Here is a 23,777-nt window from a genome sequence, read left to right on the forward strand (position 1 = left end):
AGTTTTTATTTTAGTGTAATGAAATTTTGTCACTCTCTCCTTTATTGCATATGGATTTTGAGTTAGAAAGTCTTTCCCTACACCCAGGTCAACGAGGAATTCACCCATAATTTTTTCCTAGTACTTACATTAAATCCCCCAGGCACTTTAGGTTGTTTTCACTTTGGGGGAAAGACTTTGTCCATATTAAGGCTGTAAGTTTCAAGTACTGTTTATCATTATGTGTGTACCTTCCATACTGTTTTTCTTCCTTTTAATTTCTGGTGAGGTTTATAACTGCTCGGCTTTTTTCAAAATACTGACTTGAATGTTATAACTGTGGGTTTATGTTAAACTGACTCCTCACACACGTGAGTGCATGAGCACGCTTCACCGTGGAAGCCTGGGAGGCCGGCCCCTGGACAGAGGCCTTGCAGCACGGGCTTCACGGAGTGTGTTGTTGACATGCCCAGAGCTGTGGAGTTGTTTGCTGCCTCTGGCCTGGTAACCCCAGAATAGATCATTTGTCCTAAGGAAGTAGTCAGAAAAGATGAAAAAAATTAAATGTATGGAAAAGATGCAATAATCTAAATGTTTAATAATAAAGTTATAATTAGGTTAATTGGATTTTGGAAATGCGACCATGAAGAATAATGAAAACTGTGAGAATATGGAAACATGACTATGTTAACTGAAAAACAAAATCAAGTTTGTATACGTTATGATTAAAACTGACAAAAACTTAAGCCTGCATAAGAAGGTGTAAGTGGCCTGTTCAGAGCAGCATGGACTTAGGTGCAGAATAAGAGGTGTGGCCCAGCCACCAGAGGAAAACCTCAGGAAGGCCTGAAGAGATGGGGTCGAATGGCTTGAGTCCGATGTGGCTCTGTGCTGTGTCTGGCAGCAGTTTTGGGGAACGCTCATAATGGATTGTGTTGGATTATTTAGAAACAGGACAGACGTCGTTAACTGGAGAGTTGAGCTTGCTGGTTGCTGCTTGAAGCATTTTGGGTTGAAGTTTAGGGGAGGGTCCTGGTGTACTGTTAGTAAACTGAAGGGTAGGCTTGGTGGGGAGTTAGGGGGTGTTAGAGTGGCTGATTCTATCAGTACAAAATAAAAATACCTTTTAGCACTAATAATTGTATGGGTAAATTTTTAGAAACTTGACTACACACATATACCAACTATACAAAATGCTATTTCTCTAATGAGTGCTTACTTTTATTTATTTAACTTTTTAAAGAACCAGCTGCAGTTCAATAAGAATGTTCCTACACATTCAAGCAACTTGGCAATCCGGTATTCTCCTCCACATGCCATTAAAATCGAGAAACTGAAGCACTTGCACAGCGAGTCCGACTGTTGTAAAGACTTGGATTTTAGACACGGTCCTGACCAAAGCAGTTCTGTTTCCTTTTCTGTCATATCAGAAGAGAGACTTAGCCATGCTGTCCACCTCGCCAAAAGAGATATGAAACGAAGACAATTTGAAGAACATGTAAGACATCATCTCAGAAGTCAGCCCCAAGTTTCTCAGAAACACGGATACACCAAGCATAAAATGTCTGACCTTGGTGTGGACAGGAAGGAATTGAAGAATCAAGAGGTTTTTCATTGCAGCCACCAGCCGCCCAAAGCAGATGTTTCCAGCTCAGGTGCCAGGGTATACATCTACACATCTCATCCAGGACAGTCGGATCTGACCGTGCCAAATTCACCACCCACCCATGATCCAGGACTTCAGCCACGTGCCAGGGTAGGTGACCACAAAAGCCTGTGTGAACACAGAAGCCTGCTAGAAGTTCAGCGACTCCAGAAAATATTGAACAATTGTATCCATAAAATTGAAGAAGTAACTAAAGAAGGTGAGAAAAACTGGTGAGAGTGGGGTAGCTCAGATGCATTTCTTCCTTTGGGACCCCCGCCCTATCAGGTTCCACTCCCTCTTCTGTCCCTAGAGCAAGCACTCGTGACCAGACAGGTGGACTTTGAGTTTGCCCAGTGTCTTTTTCTGAAGAGTTTTCCCCGCCCCACAGCTCCTTTCCTGAAGCTGCACTTGATGATCGGCTGACCAAGGGCCCAGCCCAGAAGGGCCTGGGGCACTTGCTGTCTGAACCTTAGGTCTTCTGGCACCAGGGTGAAAATCATCCTGTAAAGTGGTGCTTCTGTACCCAGAAATTCTTCAGAAAAATTATTTTTAATTTGTTTGAAAAAGAGCATAGCGTATGTGCATTGTAAATTAAACCAGGTTTAATGTAGACAAGTGTTTAGATGAGTACACAGCAGTGACAAGGAAAGTGGCGGATGTATATGGAAAATATCTGACCATAGGGTAGAAAGGAAGTTGTATGGTCACCACATTACTGTTTTCTACAGTTCTTCAGTATTCTCCAGACCCTTGTGTTTCCCTGGGGAACAGAGTGTTGATTCCACGTGGAGACATTACAGTTACCATAGCCAATGAGGAGGAGAATCGGGCCCAGGTCAGACTTCAGGGTGTAGGGAGTTGAGCATCACATATTGTGTTAGGATACTACATAAGTCTATGATGATCTCTGGCATTTAAAAATTAATTTATATATGCATATGTATAGATATGCATATTATATCAGGAATTTAAGGTACCTTAGAAAAATACCTGTGGTTGAACAACATAGAACAAAACACATTAATGAGGATATTGTAGCACATGAAAAAAATGAGGAAAGGAAAAACAAGATATATTCAGGATGGGTTACAAATTGGTTTCTGAGCTTCCTAGCATCCAGCTAAAGAGAAAAGTGTGACCAGTTGCAGAATTTACAAAGTCTAAAATAGAAAAAGCAGTTGTGTGAGGAAAAGAATTATTGCACATATGAAGACCAGAAAAAAATGTCTTCTGTGGGTCTTCATAAAGAGTGTGTTGTGTAATATGATGAAGAATTAAAACCATTCCTATATCACGCTAACAGGAGTGTTAAGATTTGTTTCTTGTAGCGTTGCTCAGTGTCAGCCTGTGGCAGGTCCCCGTGGCATACTGGGGTAGGAGCCACGCTGCTGGGGGAGAGAAGCCAAGAGGCCCACTGCTCTGCTGATGTGGCTTAATACAGGGGACCTTCGGAGCAGAGCTTTTCAAACTCTGTGGGGAAGGACTGGGTTGAAGGGGCTTTGTTTTTTGTTTTTTGTTTTTTTGTTTTTTAGTTAAAAATGTCAATTACAAATCAAAACTTTCTAAATTAGAATAAAAATGTCGTGACAATGGCGCATTACTATAAAAATGTGTAAGTGCACACTTCTGGTTTCTGCACTTACCTTGTCATGGACTGGTAGTAGTTTTCAACAGCCCCTGTCTGTAGTCCACCCTTTCAGGTGGGCCCTAAAATGCCCGGTTGTGCTTCCCAAGTGCTGCTCTGCACACTAGTTGCATCAGAATCACCTGCAAAGGGGGTAAATGGTGATGAAGGAGACTTGACTTGGACTGATGAACACACAGTACAGTATACAGATGATGTATTATAGAACTGTATACCTGAAACCTGTAAAACTTCATTAACCAATGTCACCCCAATAAATTCAGTAAAAAAGACCAAAAAAGGAATCATCTAGAAGATGAGCAGTTAAAAACCCCGCCCGAGCCAGTTGCCCTGACAGCAAGTACGTGAGTCCAGAGTCTTTCCACGCAGTGCAGGCCAACAAGAGACAGAAGCAGTTTGGCTTGTAGGCTTCTCTGAGGCTGCATCTGTGCCCACACCTCCTTGATTTCAAATTTTGATTTCTTCAAAAAGATTTTCATTAGTTGACTTTGTAATGAGTAAATATTAAATATTTGAATTTATAAAATGTACTTTATTAGTGGAGTTTTGCTTAAGGATATGTGTTGCATAAATGTACTTGAAAGCCACCAACTGGACAGAATGGACAGGTTGCACACTCCTCAGGCAGTGTTCCAGAGACGATTTCTTTGAACTTACCTTTTGAAAATGTGGAACACCATTATATATGGGGAACACCATTGTATATTATATATAATCCTTCCTGACAAGTATATGAAGGCTTTGGACATTCATACACTCTTCATGTGTTGGGGAAAGGATTTCTCTTCCGGATTCCAGGAAAGAAAGTGTAAAAGAAATCTTGTTAAAAAGTAGGCCAGTAAAGGGTTTCTGAAAAACGATAGAAAGCATTACAGATTTTGGCCCAGTGTAAAGAATTTTAAAATAGTAGGAGGAGCTTCCCATGGAGTAGGCAGTGCAGTGTAGTTGGGATCAGGAGATCCCGCACCGAGGGGAGCCTGACCTGGTGCGTCCTCGTGGCCCTGCTGATTCAGCATATCACCCTTCCTTCTGATCTCATGGTCAGTGAGAAATGGCATTTGTTGTTGTGACTGCCCCGTTTTTCTTTGTAAAGTAGAGCCCTTCAACTTACATTATCTTTTGAGCAGTTGTATTTTTGTGAGTTTTTATATTTGGTTTATAACTCACTTGGGGGGAATATTTTCAGAGAGAATGGAAGAAGCCTTGGACCCCGACGAAGAGCGGCGGATCCGGGTCAGGAGGCAGGAGCAAGCCGTCCGTTCTGCCCGCACGCTCTACGGCCTCCAGCAGCAGGTGCAGGCGCAGGGAGCGGTGGGGCCCTTGGCCTTGTGTGTGACCTAAGAGATGTGTTTTCCTTTTGCCTCAGAAATGTTAGCACCATGGTTTACTCTGTGAACTCTCATTATGTTTGTGAAGCTAAATTTCCTGAACATGCGGACAAATAATTTCTTTCTCTTTCTGGCATCTGCCTTTATGTGTGTGTATTGTCTATGTAGCCAAGCTCCTTAAATAGTGGTTTTTGACTTTTTAGTGTCAGAGACTCTTGAGAATCTGCTAAAAGCCATGGGTCCTTTCCCCATTTAAAAAATTGCTTATACAGCACATTTTCCCAGACAAAGTCAAGGGGATTAGTTACCCTAAAACCCTTTGTCTGCACTTATGAATCTTCATCTTAGCCAGAAAGGGACCATTTTAGTTTCCCATCTGTCTCATGTTTACAAGGTGCTAGAAACAGTAGTAGTAAATAATTTGATCATCTTTATTGAATAGTAAAAAGTAAAGACTATGTTAAGTGTCTTTTAGGACACATTTAGTGGCTGAAAAAGGAGCATTTACATTGTTCATGGGTAACTTTTAAAAAAATATTTGTTTTACCTTTAAGGGTTTACTCATTAATAGGTTTTTAATTCATTTCTGGTCTTATTTATTGAACCCAAAACTGGACCTTTTTATTTTAAAGAATATGTCTGAGATTTTGTTCCTTATTTGGGGGGTGGGTTCTATTTCAGTCCTTACTCTATATTGTTGCCATAGAGATTGTTTTAAAACACAAATTTTCCATGACAGACCTCTGCTTAAAAGACTTCAGTGGCCCTCTGTAACACAGGGTGGAAGCTAAATCTTTTAGCATGGCACTGAGACTTTCTGACCTGGCCCTCCTAGCTTTCGAGGGTCCCCTCCCCCTTCTCTCCTTCGTGCTCAGTTCCTGTCACCCTGGGGACCATGGGACGGAAGGTGGACCCTGTGCTCTAGTCACTGTCTTGAACTGGAAATCAGTAACTGTTTTGGGGGCGCAGGAATGAAGAGCCTTGTCTTATTTTCAAGTGACTTGAATTAAGAATAGTTAAATTTGGATAAGACAAGCTGTGTCCTCTTCTACAAAAAAGATCAGTGGAAAGGTACGAAGTTTTCATGTTTTTCCCTTTATAAAACAGGTTAAAGAAATCCAGGAAGAATTGGATAAATTGAGTCCACATAAAACTAAGCACACTAAGAAGGTATGATGCAATTAAATTCTGATTAATACTTATCATTTATAAGTTAGATTTCCAATGTGTTAGCATCAGGTATGTATAAGTTAGATTTCCAGTTTGTTAGCATCAGGTGTGTTCTCTGCACCAATACTATTTTCAGGGCTTGTAGAAACCTATTAGCGAGGGCATGAACACCTTAAATATTCTGAACTTGGGGTTGTCTTCCAAATTCTCGAAATAGATATTTGCTGCTGCTGTAAGAAACTGAGAATTGGAAGGAAAAGACTTTGTCACTAGAAAGTCTTTAAACTTCATAATTCCCTAAACTATGAAAAAGTTTTCACAATGGAAATAGCTCAGTATAGACAGAAGATAAACTGTACGTATTCTTAAGGATGGGGTTAATGTCAAGACGTTCTGAATATTGAAGTAACTTCTCACATTTCATTTATTGCCAGTCATGGGCAATGTCCAGGCTGGCAGCTGCCCATCGAGGAGCCATTCGGGCCTTACAGACATTTGTCACTCTGTTCACTGACCGAGGGGAGCACCCCGTTCCTGCTCAGTATAGGGAACTGGGCAGTCTCATTCGCCAGTTGTCACTCTGTTCTGCCAAGTTGGATGCTGACTCATCTGTTGCTGATGTGGTTATAAATATCCTGCATCAAATTGAGGTATGAAATTGACTCTAATTTTTGTCAAAAGTGTGTTGTTTCTAAGCAAGGAGGTAATGTTTACTGCCACCAAGTGTCACTGAGATTCATGGAGAATACAAGACAGAACGTCTACACCTTGTAAATTAAAGCTTTACTGAGGGCAGAAAAAAGACTTCATTTTTATTTTATTGTTTTTATGATCTAGTCTATAATACTGTATTTTTACTTCTTGGAGAATGGTGGCTTGAGTCTAGAATATATATTACCTCTTAACCAGGTCCATTAATTAAAAAAGAATTTTCCATTTCCTGACTGTGCCAGTTAATAAAGGATTTTCTACCATAGAAAAAGAAAACAGTAACGCATTCTTAGATTAGTGCTTTAATTAGAATATCAGTGTATAATCTAGAGAGACTTTTGGAAAGGAGACATTTTAAGATCTAGGGAAGCAGAGCCTTAAGTCTTGTGATATGGGTAGAGACTTCTGGAAATCACGACTGGAATGTACTAGTCAGGAATAAATAGTGTTCTTTGTTTTTATTGGTGACAAAGACGGCAAGGACAATATGGTCTTAAATCTTGATATTTCTATGAGGTTCGCAGAGTGCTACCACAGAATTTGGCATTTTATCTACTGCAGTGCTGTGACTTGCAGTAGATTTATTACTACAATTTTACAGATAAAATTTTTAAAAAGCAAAGGTCAGAGACATGACACAGTTACTTCTCTTGAGAGCTGGGAATCAAATATCCCATCTTCCGCTCCCACGCCACTGTTACTTCCACTGCACTGCACGTTTTCATCCACAAGTAAGACGACCCCTCTGTTAGTGTGAGTTGGAAAGCCGTGGCTGTAGAGGAAGGTGCTGTAGTGGGGACAGTCGCTGGCTAATGACATACTAGTTTTACCATCAACTAGCCCTGGTGTTCTGTAAGGCCCCTTCTACCTGCACAGTTCCATTAGGCAGGAGACATGTTTGTGAGTGCATTGGTTACGCCATGGGTGTAGACTCTCCATCGGGAATGTTGGTGCCAAATGCAGACCCTCAGACAGCATGTCAAGTCGGGTGGTGCTTTTTAAACTTATCCATAGGAAACATTTATTGGTCAAAATGATTTCCTTTAGAGGATGTATCTTTATGATCCTAAAAAGCATCTCAAGAGATTATCTAATCCCTTTCCCAAGTGTTGAGCAAAAGTGAGTACTTTAACATGATGTTTCTTAAACAGAATGTTTCTCTCTCCTAAACTGAAAGTATTCAGTCGTGCAAGCAGTTCATTCTGTCTTGTTGATTACTGCACCATCCATGGCTTATTTTTTCTTACTGTCCTCTGCACAGAATCTCCCTGGCCATGTTCAGTGGTCCTCAGTTTGTACTGACCGCATGGAGCCTGGGCCCTCACTGCCTGGCAGTGAGTGGGTGGTACATTATTGGAGGACATGCCTCTTTTAGAAGAGAAGGGACACAGATCTCCTTCCATTGTGGTGGAGGAGTGACGAAAGCCACTGGAGACAGTGTTTCCTTTTGTTTATGAAAGTGTACATTAAATATAATCTATTTACTCTCAAAATTATTTGAATTTATGAGGTTTTTATTGAGAATTAAAATGCCTTTAAAGCATATAGGATTATATTCTAAAAACTAGGGTTAGGTTCTCAAATGGTAACCCTTAATTTTAGGATTTGAGTACTTTCAAATACTCATATACTTTATCTTTTTGCTGTTGGGTTTAGTAAGCTTAACATTTAAAAAAACATGCAGAATTTGATGTCTTAAATAATAAGGTTTTAAAATTAAGTTAAACAACATTTTTTAGTCTTTAGAGACAGCCCTTTAATGACATATTTCTCCAGAGTCCTTATTTTGTGATTAAAAGTCAGACTTTTTTAAATCACTGAGAGATAAACTAAGAGAATAATGGTTTTATGGCAGGCTTTGGAATCCCTACTGGAAAATAAACTGTCACCCAAAAAGATGAAGAAAAGTGTCACTGAAATTAGGAGCAGATTTCCAGTTGGTAGCCAGCGGTCCTTAGAGAGGTGGCAAAGTACATTTCCAAAGAGCGAGAGGAGACCCTTTGTGACAAAGAAGATATTTCCACAGGAAATGAGACAGCTTTCAGTGGCAAAGAAGGCTCTTGCTGGTATGTGTCTTAAAATGTTCATTGCAAGGTATTTTATTCTTTGGAATTGTCTGGACTGTGACAGTTGCTACACTGAGGGGCAAATTAGGATTGAAAACATAGTCCACAATAGGTGTACTTGAACTAAGACAAGTGAATTGCAACCAAGATGCTTCTTTAGGCTGCAGGCTGGAGTATTCTTCCTTAGAGGAGGGTGGAAGAGTGAAATTCCCTTTTCCACATCATAGTATTTGGGCTACCCACAGTAAATTTCTGCATATCTGGAAGTTAGAGCCCTACTTTTAATTTTCATTTTAATGATAGGGAAAGAGGCAGACAGATGCATATATACATGCGCATTAGATATATATGTATCTTTTTACATAGGTGGTGAATTCTTGTTATTCCAACAAATGGAATTGCTAGCTTATGTGGTGTGCACATTTAGACTGCCAGCTTGCCTTTGAAAATGGGCATACAATTATGTTTGGGCTAGCAGTGATTGTCAATATACATTTCCCCATATCCTTGCCAAGTACTTTATGTAATGAAATTAAAAATTTTTTTCAGTCTCTCAGGGGAAAAATGGTATCTTACTATTTTATATTGCGTCTCCCTGGTTCATAGCATGTTCCTTAGTCACGTTTATTTCCTCTTCTGTGATTTGTCTGTCCTTTGCCATCTACGGGCTGGGTTCTGTGGCTTTTGTTTATGGACATATAGAAGTTTGTTATATATTCTGGGTCTTCCTCTTTTTGTGGTATACATATATTACAGATATTTTCTCTTAGTCACTTGCTTTGTGAAATTTGTTTATGATGTCTTTACTGACACAGAAAGTCTTAATTTTGTAGTCAAAATCAACATTTTTTTCTTACATATTTTAATATTTCATGAGGCAACTCTTTCCTCTTTGTTCTTCTTTTTCAAAATTTTGCTGATGGTGCCCTGGCTGGCATAGCTCAGTGGATTGAGCGCGGGCTGCGAACCAAAGTGTTGCAGGTTCGATTCCCAGTCAGGGTACATGCCTGGGTTGCAGGCCATGACCCCCAGCAACCGTACATTGATGTTTCTCTCTCTCTCTCCCCCCCCTTCCCTCTCTAAAAATAAATAAAATCTTTAAAAAAATTTGTGCTGATAGTGATTGATTGCTTGTTTTCAGAGAAATTTAAAATGAGCTTGTCATGTTCCGTGAAACATGATGTCCAGATTTGACTGGTATCACCCTGAGTTCATAGATTACATTGGAGAGTAGTGACGTCGTTACAGTATGAAGGCGGCCCCTCAGTTTCTTCATGTCCTTTTTCCATCCCTTCAGTTGAATTTTATGATTTTCTGCATATAAGAATTCCTGAGACGGGAATGCTTAGGAAGCTTAAATTCCTTGTTAGGTTTATTTCCAGTTATTATTGTTACGGTGAATGGGATCTTTTTACTACATTTTGAAATTGGTTATTGCTACTTACAGGAAAGCTGTCAGATTTGTATGTTGCTCTTATATCTGGCACCTGGCTGAAATCTTTAATTTGCTGTGATAAGATATATATTTGAACATTTCTGAAATTGGTATACATTCTTATTGATGCTATCTTATAATTAATTGGCAATACTTTAAAATTTGTTATTGATGCATACAATAATGATGTCTTACACTATAGATTTGAAACAATATGAGATTTTGTTCTTTTGCATTTTCCCAGAAAGATGAGATCACCTGCAAGTAAGTTTTGCCTTTCTCTTTGTAGTTTTATACCTTTTCTGTTTCCTCTTTCTGCTTTTTGAGTAGTTTTCATTCAGAATAATACTGAATAATAGTTACAGTGGTGGACATCATTTCTCTCCCAGATTTAATGGGACTGCTTCTCCTGTTTTTTACTTTGTACGCTACATTTAATTTAATTTTAGCATACACCTGTTTATGTTCTGTTGAATATTATTGCTTATTTACTATAATCCTCAACACACAGATTTTAAAGACCAAAATTGCATACACTGTACTTGCACAATTGATTAACATTTATGCTGTCTTGGAGATTAAGGGATAAAAGTCATTTTAGCACTTTAATGAACATGATTGTTCTCTGTATTTTTTTCTTAAGATTCTATTTCGGTGCTTTTTAAATTTCATTTTTCTTTTTTTTTTAAGATTTTATTTATTTATTTTTAGAGAGGGAAGGGAAAGAGATAGAGAGAGAGAGAGAGAAACATCAGTGTGCGGTTGCTGGGGGTCATGGCCTGCAATCCAGGCATGTACCCTGACTGGGAATCGAACCTGCGACACTGGTACTCAGCCTGCGCTCAATTCACTGAGCTATGCCAGCCAGGGCCTTAAATTTCATTTTTCAATTACAGTTAATATTCAGTATTATTTTGTATTAGTTTTAGGTGTACAACATAGTGGTTTGATAGTTGTACACTTTTCAGAGGGTTCCCCTGATATCACAGTACCTACCTGGCACCATTAATGATGAATAGTTATCACAATATTGGCTATATTCCCTACGCTGTACTTCACATTCACATAACTGTTTTGTGTCATTTTGCACCCAGGCCCCCAACCCCCTCTCCTCTGGCAACCATCAGTCTGTTCTCTGTATCTATGAGTTTATTTCACTTTAGTTTGTCCCTTTATTTTGTTCTTTGGATTCCACTTGTACATTAAATCATATGCTATTTGTCTTTCTCTCATCCATTCTGTTGCAAATGGCATAACATTTTATTCTTTTTTATAGCTGAGTAATATTCCATCGTATATATGTACCACCCCTTTTCATCCACTCCTCTGTTGATGGGCATTTGGATTGCTTTCATTTCTTGGTTATTGTAAGTAACGTTGCAGTGAACATTGGGGTGCATATATTCTTCTGAATTGTGTTTTGGGTGTCTTCAGATAATATACCCAGAAATGGAATCTCTGGGTCATAAGGCAGCTTCATTTTTAATTTTTTGAGGAATCTCCACACTGTTTTCTATAGTGGCTACTCCAATCTGCATTCCCACCAACAGTGCACTAGGGTTCCTTTTTCTCCACATCCTCCCTGATACTTGTTTGTTGATTCATTGATGATAGCTATTCTGACAGGTGTGAGGTGGTATCTTGTGGGTTTAATTTGCATTTCTCACCTGATTGGTGACATTGAACATCTTTTCATATGTCTATGGACCATCTGTATGTTCTCTTTGAAGTGTCTGTTTAGGTCCTCTATTTTTAATTGGATTGTTTGTTTGTTTTTGATGTTGAGTTGTATGAGTTCTTTATAAATTTTGGATATAACTCCTCATAGGGGATGTCATTGGTGAATGTCTTCATCCATTCAGTAGATTGTTTTTTAAACTATTTTGTTGATGGTTTCCCTTGCTGTGCAAAAACTTTTTAGTTTGCTATAGTTCTGTTTCTTTATTTTTTCTTTTGTTGCCCTTGCTTGAGGAGATACTATCAGAATATTGCCAAAAGAAATGTCAGAGATTTTACAGCCTATGTTTTCTTCTAGGAGTTTTATGGTTTTGAGTCTTATATTTAAGTATTTAATTCATTTTGAGTTTATTCTTGTATATGGTGTAGAAAGTTGGTCTGATTTCATTTTTTTGCATGTATCTCTCCAATTTTTCCAACACCATTTATTGAATAAACTGTCTTGCCTTCTTTATCAAATATCAATTGACTATATAGTATGGGTTTATTTCTGGGCTCTCTCTGTTCTGTCCCATTGATCTGCACATCTGTTTTTGTGCCAGTACCATGCTGTTTTGATTGCCATGGTCTTATAGTATAGTTTGATATCAAGTAGCCTGACACATCCAACTTTGTTCTTTTTTTCTCAAGATAGCTGTGGCTATTTGGGGTCTTTTGTGGTTCCATATAAATTTTTGGATTATTTGTTTTAATTATGTGAAAAACACCATTGGTATTTTAATAGGAATGGTGTTGGAACTATAGATTGCTTTGGGTAGTGTGCACATTTTAATGACGTTAATTCTGTCATCCAAGTACTGACCAGGCCTGACCCTGCTTAGCTTCCGAGCTCATATGAGATGGGGTGTGTTGAGGGTGGTGCAGCCGCAGACCAACGATGTCAGTTCTTCCTATCTGTGAGCATGGTATATACTTCCATTTATCTGTATCTTCTTCATTTCCTTTCTTTAGCGTCTTCTGACCAATTTTTTGAATACAGGTCTTTTACCTCCTTGGTTAAATTTATTCTTAGGAATTTTTTTTATGCACTTGTAAACAGGATTGTTTTCTTAGCCTCCCTTTCTGATAGTTCATTATTGGTATACAAAATGCAACTGATTTCTGAATATTTATTTTGGATTCTGCTACTTTAACTGAATTCATTTATCATTTCTAGGTGTTTTTTTTTGTGTGTGAATCCTTAGGGTTCTCTATATACAGTATCATGTCATTCACAAATAATGACAGTTTTACTTCTTCCTTTCCAACTTAGATTCCTTTTATTTCTTCTTGTCTGATTGCTGAGACTAGGACTTCAGTACTATGTTAAATAAGAGTAGTGAAAGTGGACATCCCTGTCTTGTTCCTGATCTTAAGGGAAACGCTCTTAATTTTTCCTGGTTGAGTATGATGTTAACTCTGTGTGTGTCATATATGGCCTTTATTATGTTGAGGTATGTTCACACTGTTCCCACTCTGCTGAGAGTTTTTATCGTAAATGGTGCTGGATTTTTCAAATGTTTTTCTGCCTCTATTGATATTATTATACTATTATTATCCTTCATTTTGTTTTTGTGATGTATCTCGTTGCTTGATCTGCAGATAGTATACCAACCTTTCATTTCAGGAATAAATTCCACTTGATCATGGTGTATGATCTTTTTAATGTGTTGCTGAATTTGGTTTGCTAATATTTTGTTGATTTTTGTGTCTATGTATATCAGGGATTTTGGCCGATAATTTTATTTCTCCATAGTGCAAAATGAGCTTGGGAGTCTTTTCTCGTTATGAATTTCTTGGAGTTGTTTGAGCAGGGTAGATGTTAGTCTTTCTTTCAGTGTGTGGCAGAATTTACCTATGAAGCCATCTGGTCCAGGACTTTTGTTTGTTGGGAGTTTCTTGATTCCTGCTTCAATATCATTGGTTGTAATTTGTCTGTTCATATCTTCTGTTCCTTCTTGATTCAGTTTTGGAAGATTTTGTGTTTCTAGGAATTTATCCATTTCTTCCAGATTATCTGACTTGTTGGCATATAGTTGTTCATAATATTTTCTTACAATCCTTTGTATTTTTGTGGTGCCAGTTGTTACTTCTCTTTCATTTCTGATTTTATTTATTTGGGTCCTCTCTCTCATTTTCTTGATGAGACTAGTTAAAGGTTTATTGATCTTTTTTTGTCTTTTCAGAGAATTAGCTCTTGACTTAATTGATCTGTAGTATTTTTTAGACTCTATTTTGTTTATTTTTGCTTTGATAGTTATTCCTTTGATACTTCTTCTTATGTTGGGCTTTGATTGTTACTCTTTTTCTAGTTGCTTTAAGTGTAAGGTTAGATTGTTTTGTCTTGTTTTAGGTTTTTCTCGTTTCCTGAGGTAGACCTGCACTGCTGTGAATTTCCCTTTTGGGACTGCTTTCTCTGTGCCCCATAGATTTTGGGTTGTTGTGTTCTCATTTTCATTTGTCTCAAGGTATCTTTGAATCTTCCTTGATCTCATTGTTAACCTGTTCATTGTTTAGTAACATGTTATTTAGTTTCAATGTCTTTGTGTGTTTTTAACGTTTTTTTTTTTTCTTACAATTGGTTTGTGGTCTGATACCATTGTGGTCAGAGAAGGTGCTTGATATGATTTCAGTCTTCTTAAATTTATTGAGATGTGGTTTGTGTCCTAACATATCTATCCTGGAAAATCTTCCAAGTGCTCTTGAAAAGAATGTATATTCTGCTGCTTTGGGGTGAAATGCTGTGAAAATATCAATTAAATCCATCTGGTTGAGTGAATCCTTTAAGGCTGCTGTTTCCTTGTTGATTTTCTGTCTGGAAGATTTATCCACTGATGTCCATGTGGTGTTAAAATCCCTTACTGTGATGGTACTACTGTCAGTCTCTCCCTTTATGTCCATCAGTATGTACTTTATATATTTAGGCGCTCATGTGTTGGGTGCATAAATGTTTACAAGGGCTGCATCCTCTTGTTGGATGGATCCCCTTATAGTTATGTAATGTCCTTCTTTGTCTCTTATGCTATCCTTTGTTGTAAAGTCTAGTTTGTCTGATAATAAGTATTGCTTCTCCAGCTTTTTTTGTTTGTTTCTATTTGCATGAAGTATCTTTTTCCACCCCCTTTACTTTCAGTCTGTGTGTGCCTTTTGTTCTCAGGTGGGTCTCTTGTAGACAGCATATATATAGGACTTGTTTTCTTATACATTCAGCTACCCTATGTCTTCTGAATGGAACATTTATTCCATTTACATTTAAAGTATTTATTGATAGGTATGTATTTATTGCCATTTTATTCTTTGTAATTGTGTTCCTATTCTTACAGAAGTTCCTTTCCTTTAACATTTCTCGTAATACTGGTTTGTTGTTAATGAACTCCTTAAAGCTTTTTCTTATCTGGGAAACTCTTTTTTCTCCTTCAATTATAAATGATTCCCCTGCTGAGTAGAGTCATCTTGGGTATAGTTCCTTATTTTTCATCACTTTGAATATTTTGTGCTAATCCTTTCTGGCAGGAAATAGATACGTTGAGAAATCAGCTGACAGTCTTATAGGAGTTCCCTTGTGGGTAACAAACTTTCTCTGTCTGTTGCTTTTAAGATTCTTTGACTTTAACATTTGGTATTTTAATTATGATGTGTCTTGGTGTGGGTGGGCCTCTTTGGGTTCATTTTGTTTGGGACACTCTGTGCTTTCTGAACTTGTATGTCTGTTCCCTACACCAGTCATTATTTCTTCAGATGGGTTCTCAGTCTCTCCCTCTCTCTCTCCCTCTCTCCCTCCCCCCCATTATAGTAACCCTATAATGTTGATGTTGTTACATTTGATATTGTCTTAGAGGTCCCATAGACTCTCCCCATTTATTAAAATTCTTTTTTCTTTTTGCTGCTCTGATTGGGTATTTTCTGCTACCTTGTCTTCCAAATTGTTGATTTGATCCTCTGCTTTACCTAGCCTGCTATTGATTCCTTCCAGTGTTTTATTCATTTCAGATACTGTATTCTTCATTTCTGACTGGTTCTTTTTTATGCTTACTGTTTTATGCTTTCTGTGTCCTTTTTTATGCTCGCTGTTTCTTTGTTGAGGTTCTCACTGAGTTCATGCATTCTTCCCCTCAGTTCCCTGAGCATCCTTGTAACCATTTTGTACTCTGTATCTGGTAGATTGCTTGCCTCCATTTCATTTAGTTTTTCGTTTTCAGGGGATTTTTCTTTCTCTTCTGTTTGGGGCATGTTTCTTTGTCTCCCCATTTTGGCTGCCTTTCTGTATTTGTTTCTGTATATTAGGTAGATCTACTATGTCTCCCAGTCTTGATATGGTGGTGTTATGGAGTAGGTGTCCTGTGGGGCTCAGTGGTGTAGCACAGTCTCCCTGATCACCTGAGCTGGGTGGTCCAGGAATGCCCCTTTCATGGGCTATGTGAACATTCCTATTATAGTTAAGTCTTGATTGCTGTTGGGTTGTCTGTGGGTGGGGCTGACCCTCAGGCTGGCTGACTGTGAGGATTGATGTCAAAGACAGTGTACAAGCTGCTGTTCGGGGGCTGACTCCCCCAGCAGGGTCTGGTGCCTGCCAAAATCTCCCTTTGAGTGTGGCACCTGTGGAGCTAATTGGGTCATAATCTGATCTGGTCTGAAGCCTGCCACCCGGCATGTTGGTTGGGGCCTCTTGGGAGGGACTCTGCTGCAGGTCAGTGTTGGATGCTCTCTGTGACCAGCCCTGGGCAACCTGTTTAGAGCCACAATGTGACCCACAGTTGTGGCTGCCTCTACTGGGCCTGGGTGCATTTGGGAGGGGCCAAGCTGTGCACTGTGGCCAGCTTCCCTCAGCACCAAGCCAGCAGGCAGGTCAGCAAAAGGCCCAAGGCAACCCAAGAGCTTCCTCTGACTGCCTGTTAGGCTGAGTCGCTGAAAGAGCCTCTAGTGGTAGGTGGTTGCACGAGGTAGGTTTTCAGTTAGTCACTAGGTTGGGGTGAGTGGTGTTCACCAGGTTGATACAGAGTCAAATGCAGTGCCATTGCTGGGTCTGAGGCCTTTAGCAAGAGTAAGCTGATGACCACCTGGGGCCTATGGGCCTTTGTGGTGGAGTCCCAGGGAGTCGTCAGGGTGAGGTCAGCAGAGTTCACGAAGCTAAAACAGATCAAGATGTGGCCGCGTGGAGGGAGGGTTACGCACAGGAAAGGGGTGCTGGTCATGTGTGTGAGGGAAAAGGGGCCCTCACCCTAGAGCCACACAACTCAGTCTCTCTCTTTGTGTCTCTTCTACCCCCGGGTCTGCTTGGACCTCCTTAAGAGCCCCTCAAGAAAGTCCACACCCTTGGCCAGGCTGTCTGCCCGAAGCCAGTTGTCTCCTCCAGAAGGCTTGAGCTCAGTAGGTGGGGCCACAGGTAGGGTGGGGCTAGTGCATTCCCCCACCATAGGCTGAAGCTGTATGGAAGGGAGTGCTCAACTCAGGAAAGATGGCATCTGTGGGCAGCGTGGAGAGGGACTCTGCCCTGGGACTTTGGAAGCTAGCCCTTCAACTCTCTCACTGAAGCCACACAACTCAGTATGCCTTTGTACAACCTTAGCTCCTTCTAATCTGCCCTCCCTTCACCAGAGCCCAGGGTGAGTGGCCACGAATGCAATTGTCTGCTGGCCCTTTAAGAGGGTGCCTGAGTTTCTTGCAGATTCCTGTCTCTCCCTGGCTGATGGAATCCCCACTGATTTTCACAGGCAGATGTTAATGTGGGCTCCTCTTCCCAACTGGTGCTCTGGGCTCTGGAGCCCAGTGTGGGGTTAAGACCCCTCACCCCTCATGAGACTTTAGCAGCTGAGATACTGGTCCAGATCCTCAACTGCTGCATACACGTGGGTGCCAGGCCAGCCTTTTTACGGCCTTACCCTTCCTGCCAGGCTCAGTGTGGCTTCTTCCGTAAATCCTTGGTTATAGGACTTTCTGTTCAGCTAGTCTTCAGTTGGTTATTCAGGCTGATTGTTCTCTAAGTTAGTTGTAATTCTGTTTGGTCCTGGGGGAGGTGAGTGTAGGTTCCACCTGCGCTGCTGCCATCTTGGGTGCTCTTGGAATTCTTCATACATGAGCTTACCTTCAGGTTTTGGCCGATCTGCATGTGAAGTTAAGGGAATTTTCTTCTCTTCCTATTTTGCTAAGAGATTTTTCTTTTTTTTTTTTTCTTAAACTGATAGGTATATATGTTCATAGTGTTTTAAAATAGTTTAAAAATATTAATACTTGATTCTTTAATCTGCTATCTAGATCAAAGTATGGACAAATCCAGTAAACTAGTTTTCATTTTTTTATTTAAAGCAGAATACACACACAGAAGAATATACACAATGTAAATTCACAACTACATTAATTATTGGAAAACAAATGTCAGTAATCACTATAGGAGTCAAAAACCAAAACATTACGAGCACTGAGAAATTCCCCAGTGCCCTCCTCTTCTAGTCTCTATCCTCTGCCTCCTTCCCCAAATTAACTTTTATTCTGATTTTTAATGCCGTGCTTTGGTTTTGCCTGACTTAGAACTTTATAAAAATAGAATTATATAATAGGTATTCCCGAGGGACTGGCTTCTTTCACCGAACACTTTGTGAGATTCATCCAACCAGTTTGTGTAGCTCTAATTTGTTTATGATCATTGCTCTATTCCATTATATGACTATATCACCATTTTGAAATGTATTCTGTTGTTTTAATTATTGAGTTTTTCCAGGTTTGGATGGTTATAAAGAAAGGTACTGTGACTGTGCTCACATGTCTCAGTGTGTGTGGGCATGTGTTTCTCTTGGGTGTGTTCTCAGGAGTGTGAATTTTACATTATAGGTTATATATTTATTCAACTCTAGTAGATAAACATTTTTTAAAGTAGTTTTATCCTTGTATATTCCAACCGACTGTGTATGAGAACAGTTCTACACACCCTTGTCTGCACTTGTTTTTAATGAGTTTTTTTTTTAAATTTTAGTTGCCTGGTTGATGTGTAAGGCTATCATTGTGGTTTTAATTCACATTTTCTGGACGAGTAATGGTGTGACTTCTTTATCATATATTTATAGGCCATGTATGTGTCTTCTGTGAGATTCAAGTTCAAGTCTCTTGCCCACAGCTGCCTCCCTGTCGTCCTCTTTCACTTTCTGCTTTTTTCTTCCTTCCCTCCTCTCTCTCCTTTCTTGTTTGTTGATTTATAGGAGTGCTTTGTAGGAGTATTTGAATATGGAGCCTTTCTCAGTTATCTGTATTGTAAATATACTCATAGAAATAAGATGTGTTTTGTCTTTAAATGTTGCAGTGGTGACTTTTGATGAACAGGATTCTTAATTTCACTGTAGTCTAATGTTAGACTCTTTTCCTGTATTTTTGTATCTGTATCTTTATTTTGTATCCTGTTTAAGAAGTTTTTCCCCATGCCAAAGTTAAGACACTTTCTATGTTAATTCCTAGAAAAAAGTTTCATTTTCTTCTTGTTGGATACCCAGTTGAGCTAGCATTATTGTTGAAAGGATTGGTTTCCCCCTGCAGCGGCACATAGTGCCACTTTGGTCATAAAGTAACTGTCGACATGTGTATGGGCCCGTTTCTCAGCCCCTGTTCTCTTCCACTGGTCTCACATTGGTTCTTCCGCTAGTGTACTGCTACCTTAATTATTCTAGGTCTTGATAGCCAGTAGAATAGCTTTGCCTCCTGCTCTTCTTTAGAATGTCTTGGCTTATCTTGACCTTTGGTATTTCCTTATCAACCTTATTTTTTTAATGTTTATCAATTTTAGAGAGAGGATGGTGGAGAGAGAGGGACACTGATGTGAGACAGAATATCCATTTATGCCAAACTAGGGATCGAACCCACAACCTAACTATGTGCCCTGACTGGGAATCAAACCCCTAACCTTTTGATTATGGGATGATGCTCCAACCAACTGAACCACAAAATTTTAGAGTCCGAATTTGAAAATTTCCACCAACCCACCCTCCCCCATTCCCCTGGAAACAGCAATAAAGACCAACCAACCTATGGGATTTTGATGAGGAATTGGTATCTTCATAATATTGAATTTCCCAACCCACAAGCAGGATACATCTCTACATTTATTTAGGTTGCCTTTAAATACTCTCAGTAATTTATTGTGTGGTTTTGTTCATCTTTTATTAGATTTCTTCCCTGATATTGCTGTTTTCAATTCTCCTGTGAATGATACCTTTTTAAAATTGTAATGTGTAATATGTATTGCTGATATACAGACACATAATTGATTATCTGTGTTGCTCTTGTATCCAGCACCCTGCTAAGGCTAATTTACTTCTAGTAATTTAGATGTAGATTATTTGTGTTTTGCTCTGTATATACTCATATTATCTATGAATAACTGTTGGTTTATTTCCTCCTTTTCCATCTTTATTTCTTTTTCTTCTTTAGTTTTCTGGTTTTATTTACTGATCTGTAGATGACTGATATAAAGGTATGTTAAAGTCTCTTGTCACATGAGACTTCCTTAATTTCTTATTGTATTTTTATTCATTTTTGTTTTATGTACTTTGAAATTGTTCAGTTAGATGCATAAGACTTCCTGGCTGTTGAAATCTTTTTGGTTGATTTCATATGTTGTCACTATTAAACATTTCTCTTTGTCCTTTGTAATGTCATTCACTTTGGGTTCTGTTTTGTTTGGTGTTAATATTGTTTCGTGTGCCTGACTTGCCTGGCATTTACGTGGAATAACATTTTCCATTCCTTTATGTTCCGTCTTCCTTTGATGTTTTATTTTAGGAAAGTTCCTTGTAAATAGTTTATTGTTGGTGTTTTTAACTCTGTTGTATATTTCTATGTTTAACCTACTTATATTTACTGAGACTAATTCTATATTTGAACTTTCTTCTGCCTTATTTTATGTTTTTCATTTGCTAGCGTTTTCTTTTTTCCTTTGTTGTAATTTATTGTATTAATAAAGTTTTTCTTGTTTCATTTTGTTTTTTTCTACTGATTTGAAAGTTATATATTAGTTTGGTTTTCATTTGACTTATTTCTCAATCTGCCACTAATTCCGTGGAATCTTGGTAGCTTAATACACCATCTCTAACATGAATGTAACACAAACTAATTTACTGGATTACTATTAGATATTTGTTCACTATAATGTGATATTCTCTTCATTGGTAGGCAGTTGGAGCTAATACAGCATCTGCCTTTGCCGGCTTTTCCCCTCAGGACAAGTATCGTGTCTGTTTGCCATCATGTCCTTTATGGTCAGCCCAGTGTCCGACACACAGGCCCTTCAGCAGGAGACTCAGTGAAGAAGCGTAATTGAGTAAGAAGCGCTTCTGAGCAGCAAACCACAGTAGCTTGAGTTTGGGTGTTGTGGGCTCACTTGTGGTACTCTGGAGGAAATGTAGAGAACTTTCCAGACCTGCACACAGAAATGTGTTTCCCGAATGAGTTAAAAGATTAGAGGTGCCCATAACTGATTAGTGAAAAAGTAGGACCAGCTTCAGAAAGAGAAGTTGGAAAACCTGCTGATCCAAAACTCACCATAGGAGCAGATGTGGGGAAGCTGGGAGACTGACAACCATGGGAAAATGTCGACAAAAAAGACCTCTCTTCTAGTCCCAGGTCTGTCACTTTGTGACCCTGGGTTGATGACTTCATCTCTTGGAACCTCACTTTTCTCACCTGTAAAATGGGGATAATAGTCCTTATCCTATGTGACTTAATTGTTCTAAGTAACAAATTACATCATTACTAAATGCTATAAAAATTTAAGGTATTGTTTTTAGTTCATAATAATAATCTCAAGAAAAGGTTAGATTTTGTTAGGCATATTCTAAAAGGAAGCAATGTTTGGTAGCCATTTAAAAAATGAGAGTTTGTTGGTTTTTAAAATGATTAAGCTAAGTGGTCATAAAGAAGTAAGCAAGTTTCAGTTACCTGGAGAATGGATTTGTATGGAACAGTTCCACACTCCCTGATCGGGCAGAACGAATGCTCCTAGCCCTGGACCGCAAACTTTGTGACCTTGAATAAAAACACTTAGCTGTTACTTCACCTGAAAAAGGTGGTGATCGTCGTCCTGCCTGCCCTGTGTGTCACGGCGAGGCTCACTGTGAGTTATGTTGTCAGTGAAAAAGTGTTGTGCAGCCCTGGCTGGTGTAGCTCAGTGGATTGAGTGCAGGCTGTGAGCCAAAGGGGTCACCGGTTTGATTCCCAGCCAGGGCACATGCCTGGGTTGCAGGCCAGGTCCTCTGTGAGGGCCACATGAGAGGCAACCACACACTGATGTTTCTTTCCCTCCCTTTCTCCTTCCCTTTCTGTCTTGCTAAAAATAAATAAATAAATAAATAAATAAATAAATAAATAAATAAATAAATAAATAAATAGAATCTTTTAAAAAAAAGTGTTGTGCAGATGTAAGAGAGAACGGTAACCGTTGCTATCATCCATAATACAAATTGAGGTGTGGTTAAAGTTAGCCACTTCACAAATTTAATACATTTGCTCATGGGGAGGGTGTGGTAGCCCTCTTATTTTTATTTTGTGTTTTCTTCTTGCCCTTGTGATCTGGATTTCAGAAGGTTACATTTTCTGCTTGTTTTAGATGTCACTAAATTTCCTTCATTCTGACTTCCTAGTAATATCCTCTCTTCCTCACCCCTCACCCTTAGAAAGTCATAGGGAACTACTTGGGCGGAAAACCCTCTTCTGCCCTTTTCATCTGGGGTATACTGGTATGTGAGTCTGATTAAATCCTGTGATGCAGATAATTGTTGCCTGGTGCATTTCTTTAGTGGCTTCTGAGATGTTATTGCAATGGCTGATTGCATTAGTGTAACTTACCAGATACAAGGATGATGCTCCCGCCCCACTACCAGCCCCACTACCAACCCCATCCTTCCTCAAATTCAGCTGTCCCAGGAACTGTTACTGTATTTATTTACATGTTGATTTATGCAGATCGTAATTGAAAAGGCCTCTGGACTGAGGGGTCTGAGTTCCTTTGCTGTGTGTAAACTTGAAGGTTAATTATAAATTATAGGCCAAGGATTTAATCGCAGCATCCTTTCCTTCCAGTTTTTATTTCCTGGCTGTGTAACTTCCATGGCTTTAAAAACTATCAGATTAAAGAAGTGACACAGTTGCTGGGGCAGGGATCTGGCTCTTGACCTACTTGTGTTAATTCGAATATAGTTTTCCCTTTATTATGAACTATTTAAAACGTACAGGAAAAGAGTGGAAATAGTAAATACCTGTGTATCCATTACCCAAATTTTAACAGATTTGAACCATTTTGCTTTATTTGCTTCTGAATTTTTTTAGAAAGTAAATATGGCAGGTACAGTTGTTTCTTTTATATTCTTCTCCTCATTCTGTAGCCCTCCCTCCCTCACCAGAGGTTAGTCGCGTTATTGTTATTATAATATGGACCTGTTCTGTTTGTATACTTGTTTTGCTATATATCTCTCCATAAGCAGTACATAGTTTCGTATGTTATACATTTCATGGGAATGGAGTTCTATAGTAAGCATCACTCTGCAGTTTGCTTTTCCCCACCTGTGTGTGAATGACTCGTTCATGTTGATAGGTGAATTCTGTTTCATTAATATAGCTGTTGCATGGGTTTCCCTTGTATGAATAAGCCGTAGTTTATTTTCAGCTCCTATTGACGGGTACATGGGTTGTTTCCAGTTTTTTGCTTTTCTAAACAGTGGTGAAGTGTATGTCCTTGCTCATGTCTTTGTGCACACACGTGTGAGTTCCTCCAGGCTGAGTTTGTGCGGAGAAGTGACACTGCTGGGTTGCAGAGCAGGCGATCTTCCGCTTCACTGGAGCGATCAAGTCACTCCCCCAGCAGCCCGGCCGGTTCGCTCCTGCACTAGCAGCTTGTTGAGGGCACTTGTTTTCTTCATCCTTGTTCATGTTTGGTGTTTCATGGTAAAACTTTCCCTACAATCTGGTGAGTGTGAAATGGCATCTCATTGTTTTAATTGGGGTTTCTCTGATTACTGGTGATCATCTTTTCATATTTCTGTTGACATTCAGCTTTTTTCTCTAAATTGCTAGTTTCTGTCCTTTGTCTATTTCTCTGTTGGGT

The 23,777-nt window shown here is 39.2% G+C and overlaps 1 protein-coding gene across 8 annotated transcripts in view; it reads left to right on the top strand.

The window, feature by feature from the left end:
- KIAA0753 (KIAA0753 ortholog) overlaps positions 1-23,777 on the top strand; it is a 62,856-nt gene that overhangs the window by 8,868 nt on the left and 30,211 nt on the right. For 6 of the 8 annotated variants that reach the window (XR_006783995.1, XM_045824527.1, XM_045824528.1 and 3 more), the window contains 5 exons: positions 1,223-1,844; positions 4,459-4,565; positions 5,708-5,770; positions 6,205-6,420; positions 8,337-8,547. Coding sequence is in view for 7 of the 8 variants with exons in the window: in XM_045824527.1 (XP_045680483.1) it covers positions 1,223-1,844; positions 4,459-4,565; positions 5,708-5,770; positions 6,205-6,420; positions 8,337-8,547 (1,219 nt within the window). In the remaining variant the exon portion in view is untranslated. Of the gene's footprint in view, positions 1-1,222; positions 1,845-4,458; positions 4,566-5,707; positions 5,771-6,204; positions 6,421-8,336; positions 8,548-23,777 lie in introns of those variants that run through there. The other 2 variants (XM_045824531.1, XM_045824532.1) reach the window with 2 other exon arrangements.

Source organism: Phyllostomus hastatus, unplaced genomic scaffold (assembly GCF_019186645.2).
Source record: "Phyllostomus hastatus isolate PE091 unplaced genomic scaffold, TTU_PhHast_1.1 phas_scaffold_55, whole genome shotgun sequence".
In the NCBI taxonomy this organism is placed as follows: Eukaryota; Metazoa; Chordata; class Mammalia; order Chiroptera; family Phyllostomidae; genus Phyllostomus; species Phyllostomus hastatus.